The following is a 23,379-nucleotide window of genomic DNA, read 5'->3' as shown; positions in this document are numbered from 1 at the left end:
CTCCCCTGAGTTTCTTCCTGGATATGCTGCTCCAATATACCCCACCCCGGGGGAGAAGGTTGGGGAACAGAGGACGTGACAGAAGGTATACCAGTAATTAGAGGCAAGTTAAACTAGATGACAATAGTAGCTATAGTATAATATATATATGATAGTATAGTAATATAATATGTATTTTATATTTATGCATATATGCATATACATACATATACATATATGTATAAATTATATACATGCTTAAATATATCCATACACATATATATAATATTGCACATTCCTCGCAACAGTTGGGGGAAGGGAGAAAAGTTATTTAGTCTGTATCATTATCATCAAAACTATTAACAGAATGAGAAGTTATCAATCATTCAATAACTGTTCAATGCCTATTCTGCTCCAGGCACTGCCTAGGCTGGACATACACATACAAAAGAGGGAGTTGTTGTCCTCAGTGGGCTTACATTCTCCTAGGGAATGGGAGCTCAAGTTACTCAGCAAGGTCACACAGCAAGTTAAGTGTTGGGACCTGGGGTCAGGTCACCTGACTCTAAGACTCCAATTCTTTCCACTATACCTCTCTCTAAGGTCCCTTCCAACCCTAAAATTCTTGAACTTGTGTTCAAATCGGGCTTTTGCCTCTTGTCGTCCCAGAGCCACTGATCTGGGCATGTTCACTCCATGATGATACTTAGACCCCCATCCTACAGTGAGAAGTCTGGCTTGAGTGGCTAGGAGGGAAGAACCTGGGAGGCCCATGTGGGTGGGTCTTATCAAGGCAGTGTGGGGGCCTTGGAGGTTCTGGTTGCCATAGAGATGGGTGGGTGGCTTGAGGTAGCACTTGGCTGGTGTCTCAGATAAGGAGGGAGGAGCAGAAGACGAGAGTGAAGGCTGGAGGAGGAAGACAGAGTGTGTCTGAACTGGAGAGAGAAGCCTGGGACAGGAGAAAGAATGAAGGGTATAGGAGAGGTCCTTTCTGGCCTCTGGCCTCCCTTCCTCCCAGCTTCCCTCCACCACTTCCTTCTATGCCTCTCTTCCTGCCTGAAACTTGCCCTCCAGCTCTCTGAGTCTCTTGGTCTAATTGTCCACTAGTCGTTACTGATTTTTAGAGAGAAAGGGAGTATGAATGGAGGGGATGTGGGCAAAGGAAGCCATGCTGCTGGAGATTATGTTAATTTATGAGATACCGAGTATAAGGGTGAAAATGTTCACATCCGTGTGCAAACAGGGCTGATGCCCAAATCAGGCAAATCAGCTGGAGTGCGACACTTGAATAATCGATCAAATGCTAGACTCATGAGTCTGGCAGATCTGCTTTTGAACCTCACTTCTAACACTAACTGTGTGACCTTGGTCAAGTTACTTAACCCCTGAGCCTTAGCCTTGACTAGAAAATGAGGAATATGAGACCTGTAGTAGCTACGTCACATCTGAAAAGCACTTTATAAACTTTAAATGGGTAACTCGATCACTAAATTTCTTTTTTGAGCTTCAGTTCTTTATCTGTAAAATGGGGATGAGGATACTATCTACATTATCTGCCTTGTGGAGAAAGTTGTAAGGATCCAATTGATAATAGAAAGAGCTTTGCAAATGTCAAAAGTCAGTCAACTATTGTTAATTCATGAGACACTGAAATTATTTGGGGGAAGGATGTGACAGTGCACATGTTCTGTGTATAAACAAAGCTGACCTGATACTGTAATCCCAGCTGTTTACATGATATAGTGTGAGGGACTCTAGGAAGGTCCCCCCTCCAGCATCTCCCTCCTAAATGCCAGGAGTTCTTAAAATCAAGTCATTCCTTTGGGTTAAGATCAGTCATGTTCTCAGTGTGCTGTTCAATGATGACTGGGGGTCTCCAAGAACCTTTCTAGGGGTCCATGAGGTCAAAACGATTTTTATGATAATTCTAATATGTTTTAGTTCTAATATGGTAAATGTCAATAGATATCTCATAAACTAAAGCTTCCTTAGGGGAAAGCTTCTCAATTTTTGAGAATGCAAAGGGGTACTAAAACTAAAAAGTTTGAGAACCAGTGGTCCTGGGTTTTTTGGATAACCATTGGATAATCATTCTTTCCCTCATGTACTCGTGAGGTCTATCTCTCGAACCCAAGTGCAAGGTATGACAGTGGCTCCTTCTACAATTTCAACTTATTAGTGTCAGTCTTTAAGTGTGTTAAGATCTGTTTGTATCCCCTGCATATCCTCCTGAAAGGGTAATTTATTACCCTCTTATCTACCATTAGCACCTTAATTAAGGGGGATAATTAATCCAATTACCTTTTCTACAAAAGGATTTGCTAAAGTTCTTCAAACTAATCACCTGAATTTCTGAGTTGGAAGCGACTTCAGCCAACCTCTAGTTCACCCAACCCCCACCTGAAAAATAACTCTCCCTCTTGAATGGACATTTACATAACACTTTAAGTAGGGTTCCTCTCCATTATCTCATCTGATCTTTACAACTACCCAGTGAGTTATGCATTTGATTGAGGCAAAAACAGAGGATCAGAAAAGTTAGGTGATTTATCCAAGTCACAAAGCTAGTAAACATTAGAAGAAAGATTTAAACAGTAAGTCTTTTCTGGCCCCAAATTTAGCATTCTTTCCACTAAGCCACGCATGGCCTCTACATCAAACTTGATAAATAGTCATCTGGACTTTGGATGGTCCCCCCTAACTGGAGGAACCCACCTTCTTCTGAGGAAGTTCATTCATTTGTGTGATAGTTTCAATCATCAAAGAAAATTTTTCCTTATATTAGGCCTAACTCTGCCTCTTACTAACATCTAGCCATTTCCCCTAATTCTATTCTTTGAGGCCAAATGGAAGAAGTCTAATAATTGTCTCTTCTAATGCCAGCCTGGTAAGTATTTGGAGATGGCTCTCCTATTACCTAACCTAAGTATCTTCCTATTCACCAACCTGAGTATCTTCAGTTCCTTTAACCAATGCCCACATGTCATTGACTCAAAGCTCTTCACCATCCTCATTGCCCTTCTCTACTTATATTTTAAATTTAAATCGAGCCTCAGACACTTACTAGCTGTGTGACCTTAGACAAGTCACTTAACCTATGTTTACCTCAGTTTCCTCAACGGTAAAATTAGGGTCATGATAGCACCTGCCTCCCAGGGTTATTGTGAGGGTCAAGTGTCTTGCACACATATAAATGTTACTGTCATTATTCTCAACTGTAAAATAAGAAGAATGAGAGTGCCTACTTCTCAGGGTTGTGGTAAGGATCAAATGATCAAATGAATTGTAAAGTGCTTAGCGTAGTGCCTGGTACATTGTAGGCACCATATAAAAACCAGGTATTATCATTATTGCCTTAAGCTTGTTAATTTCCTTCCTAAATTGTGGTGCCCCAAATGGAACATCGTATTGCAGATGTGTGGCAGCTAAGTGGCACAGTGGATAGAGGACTGGGCCTGGGATCAAGAAGACCTGAATTCAAATTTGCCTTTAGATACTTCCCAGCTATGTGAGCCTGGGCAAGTCACTTAACCATAATTGCCTCAGTTTCCTCATCTGTCAAATGAGCTGGAGAAGGAAATGGCAAGCCTCTCCAAGTATCTTTGCCAAGAAAACCCCAAATGGGATCATGAAGAGTTGGACACGATTAAAAAAACAACTGAACAACAATAAAACAACATTGCAGATGTGGTCTGATGAGGGCAGAGCACATTGGGACTGATTATCAGCTCCTTGTTCCTGGAAGCTTTATCAAATCAGCTTTTTTTGGGTGGCTACATCACACTGTTTATTCATTATGAGTTTTCAGTTAACTAAAACCCCCAGATCTTTTTCAAACAAACTGTTAAATTAACCATTCTTTCCCTCATGTACTTGTGAAGTCTATCTCTTGAACCCAAGTGCAAGGTATGACAGTGGCTCCTTCTACATTTCATCTTATTAGAGTCAGTCTTTTAGTGTGTTAAGATCCGTTTGTATCCTGCCCCTGTTGTTTAGTGTGTCCACTGTCTCTCCTACCTTTGGGTCACCTTCAGATTTGCTCAGGATGCCATCTATACCTTTGCCTAAGTTACTGAGAAAAATGTTAACTCACACAAGACCAAGCAGAGACTCGTGGGGTACTCCATGGGGAACTCTTCTTGCAAGTTGACAAGGAACCATGAATGAAGAAGCTAACTTATATTTTAATACTCTTTAATATAAATATTTAATGTCTCCTCCTTCATTGAGACTATGGTACACAATTAGACAAGGTAGTATGCTGGAAAGAACAATCATTGTCGTCAGAAGACCTTGGTTCAAATTCTGATTCTGCCACTTTCTACCATAAGAATTTGAGGAAATCACTTTGCTTTTCTAGACCTTAGTTTCCTGATTTACCAAGTGAAGGTGGTTGGGCTAGAGGACCTCTGAGGGCCTACCAGCTCTAAATCTAGGTTCTGATGATGATCCTTTGATCTTGTGGGACCTTTCAGGAATTAGGATACAGCACAGGATTATTTTTATGAGCATAAGGGGGAAGAGATAAATGGGGAGGAGGAATCGAATGGGACCACGTAGAGCACATTGTGGTCATGAGAGAGAGGCTGTGGTAGTTAAGGGGCAGTCCCACACATGATGGATAAGGGAGCAAAAGAGGAAGAGCCATGAAAAAGGAGACAGACATGATCAGAAAGATAGAGATAGAGAGAGGAGAGAGACAGAGAGAGACACATACACACAGAGAAGGACAGTGAGACTGTAGGAAAGACATCTTGCCTATTTCCTAATTTTGCCTTAAATTGAAACTTTATGAGCATGTTTCCATTTGAATATGAGAATGAGAGATTAAATGAAAGAAGAGGTAGGGACCAGTGAAATGATCTAGATGTAGAAGAGGCCACCAAGTCCCAAAGCCCTTCATATTACAGGGGAGAATATTAAGATTCAGGGAGGCTCAGTGATTTGCCTAACATCATGTTGTCAGTAAGGGGCAAAGCTGAGATTTAAACCTAAATCTAGTGTCCTTACTAGCATTCTAGTGTAGACCTCCCATCCCAAACCTCAATTACTCCATTGGAAGCATTTAGCACAGCCTAAAACCTGAGAGTCACAAGAGTCTGAGTCAATTACTTAGGTTTAAGCTAAGTGCCAGAGTGTCCTTAGCACTGGGAGAATCCTTTTCCTGAGGTGGTAATTGATTATAGTCTACTTAGAGGTGGTCTTGGGGTGGAAAGGTGTTGGTGTTTCTAGACTGCCCCACAGAGATGATGCTGGCCAAAGTAAAAATGTACTGTATCAGGAGAACTTAGAAGAGGTCTCATGGTCCACAACCTGAGTCAATCCCTTGATGCAGCTGAAGAATATCTTCGCTGCACTTTTCTACTTCTTATTCTATTTCCCAAGATATCTCCTCCAAACCTTCTCTTTCATCCCCAGCAGGTGACCTGGCTTCCTCCCTCAATGAGACTATCAAGCTACTCATTGTGAGCTTCCTCAGTTTCTCTCCTCCATTTAGCAAACCTTTTCAACATGATCTGTCACCCTCTCTGGATTCCTTTCTTCTACCCCACCACTTTAATGAAAATGTTTTCTCGGAGGTCACCAATGACCTCCAAGACAGTTCTCATCTTTAGGATCCTGGGTGATCACCTCCAGTCACTAAATCCAGCTACTGTTTCTCAGTCTATTTTTCTCCACACTTTTTTGAAATTTTATTACCCCTCTTCCAGCTAGACACTACTTCCTTCTTCAACTTCAGAAATGTCATGTTCTCACCACATTTTCTTGACTTCTCTAGCCTTAGCAAGAGAAGTCCCCACAAGTCCATCTTTGGCCCCCATCTCTTCCCTAGGAGATAATATTTGTAAAATGCTTAGCATAGTGTTTGGCATATAGTAAGCACTTGCTCTCTCGCTCTTTACACAGACTTGCTTTGTGGTCTTTGCTCTCATGGCATTAGCTACCATGGATGCAGATGACTCCCAAATCTCGAACTCCATTTGAGTCTCGAGATCCAGATTTCTAGTCATCTCTGCCCAGCTGTCCACACTGGCATCTCAAACTCAATGTAGATATTTGGGACTGAGCTCTCCACCTCTGACTTGAAACTGCTCCACTTTTGGATTTCACCATGTCTTTCACAGTTCACCATCTCTCTAGTATACCTAGTCTTGGGTTAATGAGGCAACTGGATGACATGGTGACTAGAGTATCAGACTTGAAGCCAGAAAGATCTGAGTTGGAATCTTATCTCGGAAAATTCCCAGATGGATGACCCCTGGCACATCATTTTAACTTCTCAGTCTTAAATCTGCACTAAGATTCTTGGAACACCCTATACATGTATAGCACCTTGCAAACCTTAACGTGCTATGTCAATGCTAGCTGTCGTTAGCTTTAACTCCTCCCTTGATTCTCAGTCATTTCCTAGGTCTTATTGAGGCTAGAGCAGCAACATGTTTCCATCTGTTCCCTTTCTATTCCTTCTGCCGTTACTGTACTGCAGACCTTTATAATTACTCACCTGGGGTAGGACTGGACTCTCAGAATAACCCCCTACCAGGTCATCTTACCTCCCTTTTCTCCTCGTTTCAATCCATCCCAAATACCAGAATAATCTTTCTCATGCTTCGTAGGTTTCTGTTGCCTAGCAGATAAAGCTCAGCCTACTCTGCCTGTCATGCAAAGCATGCTGTGACCTAATGATGCTGCTGCTGATAGTTAAAATTCACGTGGGGGTAGCTAGATGATGCAGTGGATGCAGCACCAGGGGCCTCGAGTCAGGAAGATCTGACTTCAAATCCAGCCTCAGACACTTACTAACTGTGTGACCCTAAGCAAGTCACTTAACCCTGTTTGCCTCAGTTTTTCATCTGTAAAATGAGCTAGAGAAGGAAATGGAAAACTATTCTAGTGTCTTTGCCAAGAAATGCCCAACAAAGAATCAGATACAACTGAACAACAACATTCCTGTAAAGCTTACTATGTACTAGGCACTATACTCTGCCTTCTCCCAACAGCCTGCAAGGGAGGTGCTATTACTATCCCCATTTCACAGATGATGAATTGGGGTAAACAGAGTTTAGGGACTTGCCCAAGGTCATGTAGCTTGTAAATGTCTGTAGCTGAACTTGAACTCAGGTTTTCCTGACTCTAGGTCTAATGCTGAGCTACCCAGCTGCTTCAGTCTTATGCTGCCCTGCCTTTACAGCCTTGTCTCATGTTATTCCTTTCCCTAAACAATTTTACTCTTTTTTATTTCGGTCATCTTTCCCCATCTCTTCACCCATTGAATTCCTTTTCGTTCTTTAAAACCGTATTAGAACCAGGGGTGAGAAACCTGCAGCCTGAAGGCCACATGTGGCCTTCTAGGTCTTTGGTTGCAGCCTTTTGACTGAATTAAAGTTTTAGAGAACAAATCATTTTATTAAGGGCATTTGTTCTGTGAAATTTGAATTCAGTCCAAGAGCCACACTTGAGGACCTAGAGGGCCACATGCACCCTTAAGGTCACAGGTTCCCCACCCCTGAGCTCATTCTCTCTGCTCCCACACCCGGCTCCCCGGTGCTAGGCCCGGGTAGGTAGGTGATAAATGCTTGTTATCTCATGCAAATAAGCTGACCGTGGCTCCCTTTCTTTGCATTAACACTCTCTGTTGTGCTCAGCTTTGACCCTTAGATTGAGAGAGGAGAGAGTTTCAGGTCTGTGTTTCTGCTTTGCTCGACTGGGGCCATGCAGGTAAGCAGGTGGAGAGTCAAGCAGCTGGTGACTGGTCAGTGATGGAGAGAATCTTCAGAGTGGACTGCCGGCTGACTGTCTGACGCTCCTTCTCCTCTAAGGGGAAGGAGGCTGCGGCAGAGGTCTTGACCTCTTGACTCTGGCACAGAGGAAACCAGAGCTCAGAATGCAGTCCTTCCTCCTAGCCATTCTTATCTTGAATCCAGGTCCTCCTTGTGTAAGCCCCCAGAGAAGAGAAACAGTTTCACCAAGGGAAGCCTAACCGAGGTCCAGCCAATTTAGTAGGTATTTATACATGTCTAACCTTCTGAGACCCTTGTGATTGATGATCTGTATCAGAGGATGTATATATAGAAAAGGCTTCATGAGCAGAACTGTGGGTGAGAATGTTTCCTATTTACCCATGCACCTCCCGTAATTCCGAGTCCCCTTTGCTTTCTTTCTTTCTTTTTTTTTTTTTTTACAAATTAACTTATTTATATTTAATTTGCAACATTCACTTCCATAAGTTTTAAATTTTCTCCACCTCCCTCTCTTCTCCTCTCTGCAAGACTGCATGCAATTTGATATAGGCTCTACATGTACATTCTTATTAAATATATTTTCACATTAGTCATGTTGTATAGAAGAATTAGAACATATGGGAAGAGCCATGAGAAAGAGAGACAGCAAATAGTATGCTTTGATCTGCATCCAGACTCCAGAGTTCTTTGTCTGGACGTGGTAGTCTGCTTTCTTTGTCTGGCTTTACCCAGATGTGTTGGACAGTGACTGCTCCTTGCACTGCCTTTAACCAAGAGAGTATATATGCAGGAAGCCCATAATCTGGAAAGTGCCCAGAGGAGGACCAGCGGACTCGTCAAAGGCCTTGAGTACATGTCATGTGAATCAGTTGAAGGAACTGGGTACCTTTAGGATAGTCATCATTAAGAATTCTAAATTCTGTCATATGGAGAAAGGATTAGCCTTGTCCTTTTTGGCCCAAGAAGACAGAACCAGTAGGAAGAGTTGGAAATTACAAGGGGACAAATTTAGGAAAACTTTCTAGCAAATAGATTTCTGGAAGGGGTTGTCTTTCCCCTCTTGGAGGTCTTACCACTTATTGAATATGTTATAATGGGGCTTCCTTTAACATATGTGTTGGAACAAATAGCCACTGGGATCCCTTCCAACTCTTATATTCCATGATTCTGAATCTATTCTTGCCCCAGGACTGTGCATCTTACGGGGATGCAAAGATGTCAATAGTTTCTGCCTTCAATGAGCATAACATAATGATAGATAACATCATATAAATATATGTGTTTGTGTGTCCACACATACAGTACTTTATGGTTTGGAAAGCACTTTTTGTGGAATCATGGATGGAAAGCTAGATTTCGGTTTCATAATGATACCTGTATAATAGCACCTATGTAGTAGCGCTTTAAAATTTGCAAAGCACCTTAGCACACTAACTAGCTGTGTGATCATTGGCAAGTCACTTAATTTCTCTGAGCCTCAGTTTTCCTAATCTATAAAATGGAGATAATAGTGCTTGTATTTTCAGGGTTGTTATAAAATTCAAATGAGATGTCCACAAAGGACTTTGCAAACTTTAAAACTGATCACAATCAGCTGTATTGTGATTTCTACACCCCAGTATTGTTTGTGTCATAGGTAGGGCCAATATTCTCATTTCCATTTTACTGATAAGGAAACTGAAGAGTAGCCAAGTGAAGTGATTTATGATAGGATCTTAGGATTTAGAGATGGAAGACACCTTAAAATTCATCTAGTCCAGCCCCAATTTGTTTTATAGGTGAGGAAAACAATTCCCAAGGTCACACAGGTATTAAGTATGTAGTAGAACTAGGATTTAAACCTAGATCTTCTGACTTCTAGGTCCTCTGCTTTTCCCGAGCCATAGCTGCTCGCCTATCTGATTGGAGAGATAAGACTAGCTTTTATGAAGCAATTAAAAAGCCAGGCCAGACAGCATATGATTAAGTGCTAAGTGGTGTGGTATTGCTGATAAGTGCATCTGTAATTCCAGGAAGGGAGATATTGATGTGGGATCATCTGGTTAGGCTTCACTGAGAAGCTGGGAGTTGGGTTGACCCTTGAAGATTTATGAAGTACATACACAGCAAGTAAAGGAGACATATTGGACTCTGTCTTCTTTGGATTCAGGATGATATGAACCCTTTTCCTTCCTTCCTTCCTTCCTTCCTTCCTTCCTTCCTTCCTTCCTTCCTTCCTTCCTTCTTTCCTTCCTTCCTTCCTTCCTTCCTTCCTTCCTTCCTTCCTTCCTTCCTCCCTTCCTTCCTCCCTTCCTTCCTTCCTCCCTTCCTTCCTTCCTTCCTTCCTTCCTTCCTTCCTTCCTTCCTTCCTTCCTCCCTTCCTTCCTCCCTTCCTTCCTTCCTTGCCTCAGTCCTGGTTAAAGAGAAAAAAATGATGACCAGTTCTCTCCTCCTTACATTCGAGTACTTCATAGGATCTCAAAATCTCAGGGCTAAAAGAGAGTGCCCTTGAGAGACTTGTCTGGCTTTCCAATGACTTGTGGTCTCCAAAACCGAGTACTACAGGGCGCATATGGCCTGACCAGGGCCACATATAGTACAATGGGAACACTTCCTCTCTTGCCTGGATATGATGGCTCTCTTAATGGAGTCTAATATCAGATTAATTTTATTGATTGCTATATCACCCTGTTAGCTCCTGTTGAGCCTTTGGTGTCTAAAAATCCCAGGTCTTTTTCAGAGATCTGCTGTCTGGCCACACCTTGCCCATCCTGTGCTGCTAAAGTTGATTCTTGAACTTCCTCCCTTGTCAGGGGTGGGGAACCTGAGACCTCGAGACCACATGTGGCTTTCTAGGTCCTCAAGTGCAGCCCTTTGCCAGGATTCAGTCAAAGGGCCATACTTGAGAACCTAGAGGATCACCACACACGGCCCTGAGGCTACAGGTTCCCTCCCCCTCACACCCCCCTTGCAGAGTATACCTAATTCCTACCTGGATGAGAGTCCTTTGTTTGAACACCTCCAGTGACAGATCACTCACTATCTACTAAGGATGGCCCATTCCACTTTGGGAGAGTCCTGAGGTTTCGATGTTTGCAGCAACCATAAATCTGCCTCTAAATAACTCATTGTTCCCAGTTCTCCCTCTGTGTCCACAAAGAACAAATCAAATGTCTCTTGGGTCCTTCACATATGCTTGCCCTGCCCCCTTCCTCTCTCAAGTGGTCTCTTTTCTAAGCTAAAAATCCCCTCCTTCCACCAGCCCTCAAGTATAATGCCCTTGAGAGACTTGTCTGGCTTTCCAATGACTTGTGGTCTCCAAAACCGAGTACCACAGGGCGCATATGGCCTGACCAGGGCCACATATAGTACAATGGGAACACTTCCTCTCTTGCCTGGATATGATGGCTCTCTTAATGGAGTCTAATATCAGATTAATTTTATTGATTGCTATATCACCCTGTTAGCTCCTGTTGAGCCTTTGGCGTCTAAAAATCCCAGGTCTTTTTCAGAGATCTGCTGTCTGGCCACACCTTCCCCATCCTGTGCTGGTGAAGTTGATTCTTGAACTTCCTCCCTTGTCTGAGTGGCCTCTGTGGGCATTTCTGATGTTCCACTGGGTCATTCCCTTCCCTGGCACTCAGTAGCAATCTGGGAAGTAGGAAGCAAAGCAGGGGAGGGGTTCTTGGCAGACAGGGGGGCTGAGGGTGTTGAGGTTAGCAAGAAGAGAGAGATAAGAGCCAGGATGTCTGAGAGTGAGGGTGCTACAGAGATGCAGCAGGAGGGCACTGGGTTCAGGAGTTGTTGAGGGAGGGGTAGTAAGGGGATCCTAGGTGGGCAATGGGTTAAGGGAGAGTGGGGGCAGGTACCTCAGTGGGAGTAAGATGTTGAGGCAGGAAGCAGGACCTATACTCCTGCAGTCATTTCCTCTCCAACCAGAAAACAATGGCTCAAAACAAGTGTAATACCCCACCCCCTGCTACCATCCTTTCCCACCCCTCCCCCAGTGTACACTTTCTCTTGGGGTGAGCCAATGGAAAGGTTGAATCCATGAAGCCCCTGGCTCTCCTCTGCTGGGGGCTCTGGACCTTCCTTCCCTTGCACTGGAGCCAGTCCCAGACTCACCTAGACTGGGGGGGAGGGCTCTGGCTAGGGGTATCCGGTGCAGTGACAGCCTGCCTCCACCTTCCCTTTTCCTCCCATTCCCATGATTTTGCAGATTCTCCCACAGAGGAGGTCTTACAGACCCCCCTTCCCCACCCCCACCACTGAGGGATGGGGAACTCCTGGCTTTGCTGGTATGTGCTTTCTGCCTCCTGCCTGGCAGAGCTCCATTGAACTCTGAACTCTGGGGCTGTTGGGGCAGAGACAATTGACATTCATTTTATTCTATCCTCCCCTGCCTTGCCCCCCTCTTCACTTCTCCAGGCCTCTGTGAGTGATCCTGTCCCCAAGATTCGGCTGCATGGAACGGCTGCAGAAGGTAGGTAGCAGGCTGGGGACTCCATCATGCCCTGTCCCCACTCCCAGAGAAGGGGAGAGGCAAGTGAGGGAGGGAGTATATGGGGGGGAGGAGGGGAGAGGCCCAGGACCAGGGTTTCACCAGCCTACATGCCTCACCAGCTTGACAATCATGCCACCTGGTGGTTGCTCATGCCATAGTGGCCCAATTCTAACACCATCGCCTACATTTTTTAGAGGATAGAATGGAGGTGGGGAGGGAGTGTTTTGAGTAGAAGGTGACCCTGTCCCGTCCCCAGTACCTACACCTACACCTCCCCTCACCCAAGTCCTTTCCCCAGACCTCTGTTCAACCATGTCTCCCACTTCCCAGCAACCGCTCACCTCCCCTGGGAGCGTGAGCTCCTCCCGAGACTCCAGTGTGCCTGGCTCTCCCTCCAGCATTGTGGTGAGTACCCAGCCCCCAGCCCTGGTCCTCAGCCCCCATTAGGCGTGTGTCTGGGGTGGGGTTGGTCAAGGGGGTGAGAGATAGGTTAGATGAGCTAAGCTGAGCTCTAAGCCTCTCTGGGATCAGGAAGCTAAGGCACAGCTGGTGAAGGCTGCTATGTCTGCCTTGGGGTAAGGGGACCCAGGTATCCTGGGTAACAAGTTTGGTCCTGTCTTGTCTCTGTCTTCAGGCCAAGATGGATAATCAGGTGCTAGGCTACAAGGACCTGGCAGCCATCCCCAAGGACAAGGCCATCCTGGACATTGAACGACCAGATTTGATGATCTATGAACCACACTTTACATACTCCCTCCTGGACCATGTGGAGCTGCCTCGAAGCAGAGAGGTGTGTGTGTGTGTGTGTGTGTGTGTGTGTGTGTGTGTGTGTGTGTGTGTGTGTGTGTGTGTGTGTAAGAGGTGCTCCTTTGGGGGAAAGAAAAAAGTAATAGCTTTTATATACTTTTCAGTCTTGTGTTTTGCATTTATCTCATTAGATCCTACAACAACCTGAGGTACATGTTATTTTTATCCCCATTTTACAGATGAGTAAACTGAGGCTGAAAGGTGAAGTGACTTGCCAAGAGTCATAGCTAATAAGTGTTTGAGGCCAGATTGGAACTCATTTCTGCCCAACTCAAAATCTAGCATTCTATCCACTTTGCCACCTAGCTTAGCTACCTTTCAAAAAAAAGTGATTTAGAAGAAACTTTCATTGTACCTTTTGTCTAGGCAGGAGAGAGAGATTCAAAATGATGAGAAATGGGAAATGTGCCCCGGGAACTTGCATGGGACATGCTGGGTTTGGAATCAGAGAACTCTCACCTCCTCAGCCCCATACTACCTGACCTACCTTGGGCAAAATGCTTTTCCTGCTCTGGGCCTCACCAAGGAAATGAAAGGGTTGAATTAGATTCCCCCTGTCCCCCTGCTGTTACTATTAACTCTGGCTCTATGACTCTGTATGATAACTAGTATTAATTGAGTGCTTAGTAATAGTAGTTCAATATTACTATGAGTTAAATAACACCTTTTAAATTTAAGTTGTACTTCTGTTACCTGTTGTTTAGAATACAGGAGCAAACAGAATGCTGGGGCAGGAAGGAGTCCAACCCACTTTACAGAGGAAACTGAGGCATAGCAAAGAAAGCGATTTGTCCACAGCTACAGAACAAGTTATTTAGAAGAGCTAGGACCAAAACCCTAGCACAGTGGATAGAGTACTTGTGGTCAGAAAGACTTGAGTTCAAATCTGGCCTTAGATACTTACTAACTGGGTGACCCTGGGCAGGTCACAACCTTTGTTTCCCTCAATATTCTCATCTGTAAAATGGGGATAATAACAGTACTGACTTCCCAAGATTGTTATGAGGATCAAATGAGATAAGAGTTGTAAAGTGCTAAACACGGTGCCTGGCACCTCTATCAGTGCTATACAAGTGCTGCTTATTATTAGTTATCTGCTATTATGTCGTGCTCAAGACAGTATCAACGAGATCTAAATGGATAAGAGGCATGAGTTCCTTAGAGTGTAATGTTTGCCTCTAGATGATGTCCCTGAGATAATGTTTGTAAAGCATTTAGCAGAGTGCCTAGCATTTAGTAGGTGATGAACCAATGCTTGTTCCCCTCGATCATCCCTTTGACCTCGTGAGGTAGGTTGGGCAGTTATTCTTATGTGTTTAGTCTTTTTTTTAAGTCGTGTCTGACTCTTCTTGACCTCATTTGGGTTTTCTTGGCAGAGATCCTGGACTGGTTTGCCATTTCTTTCTCCAGCTCATTTTACAGATGAGGAAACTGAGGCAAACAGGGTTAAGTGACTTGTCCAGGGTCACATAGCTAGTAAGTATCTGAGGCCAGATTTGAACTCAGGAAGATGAGTCGTCTGGATTCCAGACTCTGTACTCTATCCACTGTGCTACCTAGCTGCCCACAGTTATTATTACCATTCACCAAATGCAGAAACTGAGGGACAGGAAAGATTATCAGTAAAATTACTAGTAAGTTGCCAGAACTAGGACTAGAACTCAGTTTTATCTGGGCTAGGTGCTTTGGGGAGAGAGGAGTCCCTGTCTTCAGGAAACACCGTCTAGCTGGGGAGATAAGACGCAGATAACTGCAGAGATAACCAAGTATTATTTTAAAAAGACCCCCTGGCTAGGGCAGGGTGACTGACGTTTTGTCCCAGGGCTCCAAATTTAGAAGGAAGTGACAGCACTTTCAGAATCCTTCAGCAGCACAGAAACAACAGCACTTGCCACTTAGTTAGCAAGAACATGGAGTTAAAATAGGAAAGCTACCAGATGGCAGCTGGCGGGAGTTTCTTCCCACCCCACCTCTGCCTTGCTTTGCATTGTAACAGGTGTTGGGGTCTCTGTTCTCCACCACATGGTGGCATCTACCTGCCCCTCCTCAACCAAGGTGATGCTTTTGGTTGTTTTTCCCTGCTAGTTACAGCTGTGGCCAGATGCCCATCTGCCTTAACAACCATAAACATTTATTAAGTGCCTAGTATGTGGGTGGCACCATGCTAAACCCTTCACGATGACTGCTTCCCAGCACCAGGAACAGATCACAAGTATCTCACGTGAAACTCCTTACCTGTGCAAAAATCCTGGCAGCAGCTATAGATGTTATACACATTCTTCTATTTTATTTGGCAAAGTTATTAACTTGCTGGAAAAAAAAACCATAGCAGTCTCCAAGTCAGAGAGGAGAACAAGTCAATTCATAAAGAATCTCTTTACTTATTCCCTTCCCCATAAAGTTTCCTTCACTCATAGTCCTGGTTTCCCAGATTCCTCCTGGGACCTGGGGCTGAAGCTGGGGTTCTAGATTTGTTCAGGGAAAATTCAAGATAAGGAAACCAGGTTGAAGAGGAGAGTTAGCTATTGATCACCGATTTCTTTCCCTGCTATCACTATTGATTCATCCAGCCATGTCCAGCTCTTCATGACCTCAAGGACCACAGCATGCCAGATGCTTCCATCCTTCACTCTCTCCTTAAATCTGCTGAAACTCATGTTCATTGCTTCTCTGATTCTATCTATCCATCTCATCTTCTGCCTTCCCCTTCTCCCTTTGCCTTTAGTCTTTCCCAACATCAGGGTCTTTTCCAATAAGTCCTGCCTTTTTATTATGTGACCAAAGTATTTAAGCTTCAGCTTCAGTATTTGTCCTTCCAATGAGTAATGTGAATTAATTTCTTTAAGTATGGCCTGATTTGATCTCCTTGCTATCTAAGGGACTCTCAGAAGTTTTCTCCAGCACCAGAATTTGAAATCATTGATTCTGCAGTGCTCATCTTTCTTTATAGTCCAATTCTCACAGCCATACATTGCTACTGGAAAAACCATAGCTTTGATTATATGGACCTTTGTTGGCAAGGTGATGTCTCTGCTTTTTAGAATGCTGTCCAGTTTTGCCATAGTTTTCCTTCCAAGAAGCAAGTGTCTTTTAATTTCGTGGTTTCAGTCATTGTCTGCAGTGATCTTTAAGCCAAAGAATATAAAATCTGACACTGCTTCCGTTTCTTGTCCGTCTGTTTGCTAGGAAGTGATGGGACCAGTTGCCAGGGTCTTAGTATTTTATTAACGTCAAGCTTCTCCCTGAGGTCCTCCTTGAGGAACTATAGGAATGGCTATATTCTGGTCATAATAACTGTTCAGTTATAGTGGGTTGGGGTGTCTAGAAAAGACTTCCTGGAGGAGGGAGTCCTGGAAGGAGGGATAGGATTTGGCAGAGAGAAAAAGGAAGGCAATCTGGTAGAAACAAAGGTGTGAATGTGGGAGGAGTACAGTTTTTCAGGGGAAAAGTGAATCCAGGTCAATTGAACCAGAGGCTTCCTATAGGTAAGACAGGAAAATAAATATATCTTTACACATACATTACATATACATATATATGTAAAATAAATACTCTAACAATAAATACAATAACATATAACATATAGTAAAAGCTAAGAAAATAAGTAACTATAGTAGAAGTGTAGGAAGATAAAAGACTAGGGCCAGGTTGTTAAGAGCTTTGAATGCCAATCAAAGGGATTTGAATTTTCTTCCCTTCGGCTTTGGTTGGTCTTATCTTCCCTATTAAATTATAAAGCTCAAAGGCAAAGGACTGCGTCTGCTCTTTAACAGGCCTTAAGGATACTTCTTGAAACCACAGTTAGCCCTTTAAACACTTGTTGCATAAACAATGTAACATGGAAGCCAAACACAGTAGGACCAAGGCAGGCTTAGGCTACGTGGATAGAAGGATGTCTGGGACAAAGTGGGTAATAGTCCCACTACCTTCTTTTCCAGTTGGACCAGTTTCAGACTCTTTACATTTTAATGAATGAATGAATGAAAAAGCATTTGCTAAATGCTTGGTATGTGCCAGGTAGTGTGATGAACACCAGCAATGCAAATATTAAGGTGGAGAAAGCCTTTGCCCTGAAAGGACTTACATTCCTTTTTTTTTTAAAATTTATTTATTTAAGTTTTCAACATTCATTTCCACAAAATTCTGAGTTCCAAATTTTCTCCCCATTTCTCCCCTCCCCCCACCCCAAAACACCGAGCATTCTAATTGCCCCTATCTCCAATCTGCCTTCCCTTCTAACATCCCTCCCTTCTCTTATCCCCATCTTCTTTTTTGTCCTGCAGGGCAAGATAAATTTCTATACCCAATTACCTGTATTTCTTATTTCCTCGTTGTATGCAAGAACAACACTCAAGAGTTGTTCCTAAAACTTTGAGTTCCAACTTCTCTTCCTCCCTCCCTCCCCACCCATCCCCATTGGGAAGGCAAGCAATTCAATATAGGCCATATCTGTGTAGTTTTGCAAATGACTTCCATAATAGTCGTATTGTGTAAGACTAACTATATTTCCCTCCATCCTATCCTGCCCCCCATTTCTTCTGTTCTTTCTTTTGACCCTGTCCCTCCCCAAGAGTGTTGACTTCAAATTGCTCCCTCCTCCCATTGCCCTCCCTTCCATCATCCCCCCCACCCTGCTTATCCCCTTCTCCCCCACTTTCTTGTATTGTAAGATAGGTTTTCATACCAAAATGATTATTCCTCCCTTTAGTCGAATGTGATGAGAGTAAGCTTCATGTCTTTTCTCTCATCTCCCCCCCTTTTCCCTCCACTGAAAAGTCTTTTACTTGCCTCTTTTATGAGAGATAATTTGTCCTATTCCATTTCTCCCTTTCTCCTCCCAATATATTTCTCTCTCATTCCTTGATTTTATTTTTTTTAAGATGTGATCCCATCCTATTCAATTCACCCTGTGCTCTCGGTGTGTGTGTGTGTGTGTGTGTGTGTGTGTGTGTGTGTGTGTGTGTGTGTGTGTGTGTAATCCCACCAACTACCCAGATACTGAAAAAAGTTTCAAGAGTTACAAATATTGTCTTTCCATGTAGGAATGTAAACAGTTCAACTTTAGTAAGTCCTTTATGATTTCTCTTTGCTGTTTACCTTTTCATACTTCTCTTGATTCTTGTGTTTGAAAGTCAAATTTTCTTTTCAGCTCTGGTCTGTTCATCAGGAATGCTTGACAATCCTCTATTTCATTGAAAGACCATTTTTTCCCCTGAAGTATTATACTCAGTTTTGCTGGGTAGGTGATTCTTGGTTTTAGTCCTAGTTCCTTTGAATTCTGGAATATCATATTCCATGCCCTTTGATCCCTTAATGTAGAAGCTGCTAGATCTTGTGTTATCCTAATTGTATTTCCACAAGACTTGAATTGTTTCTTTCTAGCTGCTTGCAATATTTTCTCCTTGACCTGGAAACTCTGGAATTTGGCCACAATGTTCCTAGGAGTTTCTTTTTTTGGATCTCTTTCAGGAGGTGATCAGTGGATTCTTTCAATATTTATTTTGCCACCTGGTTCTAGAATATCAGGACAGTTTTCCTTGATAATTTCATGAAAGATGATGTCTAGGCTCTTTTTTTGATCATGGCTTTCAGGTAGTCCCATAATTTTTAAATTGTCTCTCCTGGATCTGTTTTCCAGGTCAGTTGTTTTTCCAGTGAGGTATTTCACATTATCTTCTTTTCATATTTTTTCATTCTTTTGGTTTTGTTTTGTGATTTCTTGGTTCCTCATAAAGTCATTAGGCTCCATCTGTTCCATTCTAATTTTTAAAGAACTATTTTCTTCAGTGAGCTTTTGAGCCTCCTTTTCCATTTGGCTAATTCTGCTTTTTAAAGCATTCTTCTCCTCATTGGCTTTTTAAACCTCTTTTGCCAATTGAGTTAGCCTGTTTTCAAAAGTGTTATTTTCTTCAGCATTTTTCTGAGTCTTCTTTAGCAAGCTGTTGACTCACTTTTCATGATTTTCTTGCATCTCTCTCTTTTCTCTTCCCAATTTTTCCTCCACCTCTCTTACTTGATTTTTCAAAATCTTTTTTGAGCTCTTCCAGGGCCTGAGCCCATTGAATATTTATTTTGGATGTTTAGGATACCGAAGACTTGACTTTTATGTCTTTCCCTGATGGTAAGTATTGTTCTTCCTCATCTGAAAGGATGGGAGAAGATATCTGTTCACCAAGGAAGTAACCTTTTATAGTCTTATTTTTTTCCCCTTTTTTGGGCACTTTCCCAACCAGTTACTTGACCTTTGGGTCCTTTGTCAAGAGTAGGGTATACTCTGAGGATTTGTAAGATCTCAGTTCCTCCAAGGTGGCACAATCAAGCATGTACACTGGTCTGGGAGCAGGAAGAGATTTTTGTGCCCAGAATCTTAGCAGAGTTTCCTCTTCACAACCACCTCACCTCCAGTTCCGCCAAGCCAGCACTGGGGGGCTGAGATTCAGATAAGCTACAGGGGCAGGGCCACCATTCAGTGTGAGATAAAGATCAGCTGCTCTAAGGACTTACATTTCTAATGGATAAGATATACAGATAGTAGTGGCCAGGGAGGGGTATTTTTGTTTGACAAGTTACAAAGATGGTGAGTGGAGACATAAAGGATTAGATTGTGATACCCTTTCCAGCAGAGATGGCAGCGTTGATAGGATTATGGTTTCAGAACTGGAAGTAGGGAGGAAGCCAAGAGGAGGGCACACTCAAGGTGGCAAGGTCAGAAGGTGTTGGAAAAGAAGATGGCCAGAGAGTAAAGCAAAGCATGACTAGAACCAGCCTACATATGATGGGCCCATCAGGAAGAAGATTGAAGCTATGAGAGCCTGGGCCAGTCAATTCAATTTTTGGTGCCTCCAAGCAACTTATTAACACTATGGAGAAGTTGGTAGAGGGAATCTTTGTACAAGGAGATACCCATGCCAATGAAATCACAAGACCTGATGTCACTCCATCTCTTCCCCCTGCCCCTAAAAAAAAGAAAAACTGAAGTATGTCTAAAGAAAGATGGCCAAAATTATGAGGGAATCTAAACCCATCTTCTGTATATTTCTTGTTTCCCCATTAACATGTTTTCCTTGAGAACAGTGACTATCTTACTTATCTATTCGTATCCCCAGCTAATAAGCACAGTGCTTTGCATGCAGCCCTCACTTAATGAATTAATCTCTGTTAATTAATTAATTGACTGATTAATTCATATGAGGATAGTTTGAAAAACTTGAATGTGTTTAACCTGAAGAAAAGATGGCATCGAGGTGGCTATGATACACTAGCTATCTTCAAGTATCTGAAGGACCCACTTATGGCCCCAAAGGACAGAATGAAGAGAAACTCATGATAAAGAGGCAGGTTTTAGGTTGGATGCAAAGGAAAATGGAATCATTAAAGCTATCCCAAAGTGGAGTGGGTTGCCTTGGGAATGAATGAAAGTGATGAAAGAACTTGACTCTCCATGTATGTGAGGGGGTGGGAGGGTTATTTTTCTTTCTCAATTAGGGGTGAGGGATGGGAAGGAGAAAAGCAGATTTTTGTTGGTTGAAAAAGAAAATGATTGAAAAAGCTTTTATTAAGGAAATACTAAGCGCTCTGATAAGACTGGCAGATACAAGTGGAAAAATGAGACAATCCCTCTACTCAAGGGGCTCTGATTGGGGGAGGGAGGGCATATGGAAGGGTTCATTTAAAGTGCAGATTAGGGAGATAATGGGTCCCTCTCCCCTCACTAGAGGTCTTCAAGGGAAAGCAAGATAAATATGAGCCAGGGAAGTTCTACAAGGGTTAACTGTCCTGGTATAGGTTAGACTAGGTGCCCTCTGAGGTCTCTTTTGACTCCCTGTGTCCCTGAGTTAAGGGATGAATGCCTGCCTGATAGATAGATGGTCATGAGCATGGATGTAGTAATGTATGACAGGAAGACGCAACTAGGTGGCACAGTGGGTAGAGTGTTAGACTTGGAGTTAGGAAGACCTGAATTCAAATCTTGCCTCAGACACTTACCAGTTATATGTCCCTGGACAAAAGTCACTTAGCCTTCATCTGCTTTAGTCTTTTCATCTGTAAAATGGGGATAACAATAGCACCTCCCTCTTGTGGTGGTTGTTAGGATCAAATGAGATATTTTTAAAGTGCTTTCTAAATCTTAAAGTACTATATAAATTCTGGCTATTATTATAATTATTATGAAAATGATCATAGAGGACATCATGTGAAAGGTAGACCATGGGGATCTGAGGATGAGGAAATAAGTACAAAATTTTGTGTAAGGCAGAGGTTCTTAAACTTCTCGGCAGTCTGAGAAGCTTACGCACTCCTCAGAATGATGTTTTTAAATAATTGAAATAAATTATATATTTCAGTTAATGAAAACAAAGATATATTTTCTTTCCCATTCAAGTTCATAAACCCCATGAAATTTATCTGTGAACTCAAGGCTAAGAACCCCTGGTCTAAGGAGACAAGAATGGGTACAATACTTGAAGGAACAGAGATGGGAATTTTGGCAATCTAAGAAGAATGAGTATCAATGTTACCTCTTGAACCAATAATCAGTAATTACTTATTAAGTGTCTCTCATGTGCCAGGCATTTCTAACCCATCTCATTGTATCTTCACAGCGCTCTCTGTCACCCAAATCCACATCTCCCCCACCATCCCCAGAGGTAAGTCCCTTGTCTCTTTCACCTGGACCACAAGCTCAGCTCTTTCCATATCCTATCTATATGCTACCAGGCTGAGGATATTAGTTACATGTTAGCACCTCATTCCCATTCTATATAGTCCATTGGACAGGAGAATCATGGAACTAAGAATCTTTCTTTTACGGGGACACTAGTTAGAGTTCATGGTACCACTGACTAGTTCTCTGTCTGCATAATCCTAGCAATGCATTCATGGCTACTGACCAGTAGCCCTGGTCAGTCTCTCCTGAGATCTCTCTGTTGTCATGGCCTTATATTGAGCTCTGAGAGTGGAGTAGGGTTACCAGGGTGGGGGACTTGGGAGCTTTGAAAGGGTAGAGGCCACAAATAGATACACAATGAGTTATTCTCTCTCTCAGGTGGGATGGCCAGAAAGCAGGACACCAGGGACCATATCTCAGACCCCTGCACCCAGGACTACTGGGACCCCCCGGAGCAGCCTGCCTCATTTCCATCGACCTGGTGGGTTTCACTGTCATCCTCAATGCTTCCTTTCTTCTAGATTTGACTTCTCCTGACACTAGGTACCAAAAACACAATCCACTCCTTGAACCGCAAGATGAGGGAACCTCTGTAGAGCAGACTGGGAAAATTCCCATAATTCTCAGTTCACTAGGTGGTGGTTCCTGAGGCTGGTACGTCAATGTTTTACCTCTACTACCCAGAAAATGCCAGAACTGTAGGTTAACACCATCACCTCTCCCCAAGCCAATGACTGACTCTTCTGTGAAGTTGTCCCATTTGTGCCTTGGACCATATAGCAAGACCCGACCAATTCCGAGCCCAGGCACTTACTTTTCCCTTTCTATATGACTTTCCTCTTTTCTCACCTGTCCTCTCAGCTCATCTTCCTTCCACATGACCTTATTTTCATTCTGTCTTGCTTCTTTTTCACAGAGACCACCCGTGCAGAGTTTAACATTTATAAGAAACCCCCCATCTACAAGCAGAGAGGTAGGATTTCCTCCATATCCCCTTCCCTCATTTATATTTGAGTTGTAGGGGCATGAGCACTATGGGTGGGGGGATGGTAGAGGAATTAGGACAAAGATGGGGTAAAGGGAACTTGGGCAGAGGGTAGGGTGTGTGGTAGTAGTTAGGAAGGGGAAAGTTTGGCTATGCGTTAATTGTATGCATTGCTCTTGGCCTTATAGAGTCTGTGGGAACAAGTCCCCAGAGCAAGCATCCCATTGAGGACCTCATCATCGAGTCATCCAAGTTCCCAGCAGCCCAGCCCCCAGACCCCAACCAACCCGCTAAGATCGAAACTGACTACTGGCCATGTCCGCCATCTCTGGCTGTTGTAGGTATGAGAAGTAAGGGGTAGGGAACTTCAGGAGTCTCACTCACATATTCCTTCTTATTCCCACTTTAAAAAATGCCTTTTGCTTTTATATCACTTCTAAGTATAATTTCCCTTCCCACTCCACCCCTCAATTGAACCATTATTTGTAAAATATTACTGATACTTGGATCACATGTGACATTGTTCAATATCCCATGTTTATGGTCCCCTCCATTCCCCAACTCTATAAGGAGGAAGGACGTGTTTCATAATCTATTCTCCAGGATTTGGGCCTCTATAGTCCTCTTCCCCTCAATCTAATACTTCTTGCCTCTTCCTTTTTAAAATGGTATTTTATTTTTTCCAATTACATGTAAAGACAAATTTTAACATTTT

At 43.1% G+C, this 23,379-nt stretch overlaps 1 protein-coding gene across 12 annotated transcripts in view; it reads left to right on the top strand.

Annotated features, from left to right (window-relative positions):
• DMTN (dematin actin binding protein) overlaps positions 1–23,379 on the top strand; it is a 50,437-nt gene that overhangs the window by 14,274 nt on the left and 12,784 nt on the right. For 8 of the 12 annotated variants that reach the window (XM_072634941.1, XM_072634937.1, XM_072634934.1 and 5 more), the window contains 7 exons: positions 12,129–12,183; positions 12,535–12,609; positions 12,839–12,994; positions 21,615–21,659; positions 22,058–22,160; positions 22,596–22,652; positions 22,853–23,005. In XM_072634941.1, coding sequence (XP_072491042.1) covers positions 12,166–12,183; positions 12,535–12,609; positions 12,839–12,994; positions 21,615–21,659; positions 22,058–22,160; positions 22,596–22,652; positions 22,853–23,005 — 607 coding nt within the window. In that variant the 5' untranslated portion in view covers positions 12,129–12,165. Of the gene's footprint in view, positions 1–11,697; positions 11,999–12,128; positions 12,184–12,534; positions 12,610–12,838; positions 12,995–21,614; positions 21,660–22,057; positions 22,161–22,595; positions 22,653–22,852; positions 23,006–23,379 lie in introns of those variants that run through there. The other 4 variants (XM_072634939.1, XM_072634938.1, XM_072634936.1 and 1 more) reach the window with 3 other exon arrangements.

This window comes from Notamacropus eugenii, chromosome 1, assembly GCF_028372415.1.
Source record: "Notamacropus eugenii isolate mMacEug1 chromosome 1, mMacEug1.pri_v2, whole genome shotgun sequence".
NCBI classification, from domain to species: Eukaryota; Metazoa; Chordata; class Mammalia; order Diprotodontia; family Macropodidae; genus Notamacropus; species Notamacropus eugenii.
The sequence above is the reverse complement of the archived record's forward strand: the minus strand, read 5'-3'. Positions and strand labels throughout refer to the sequence as shown.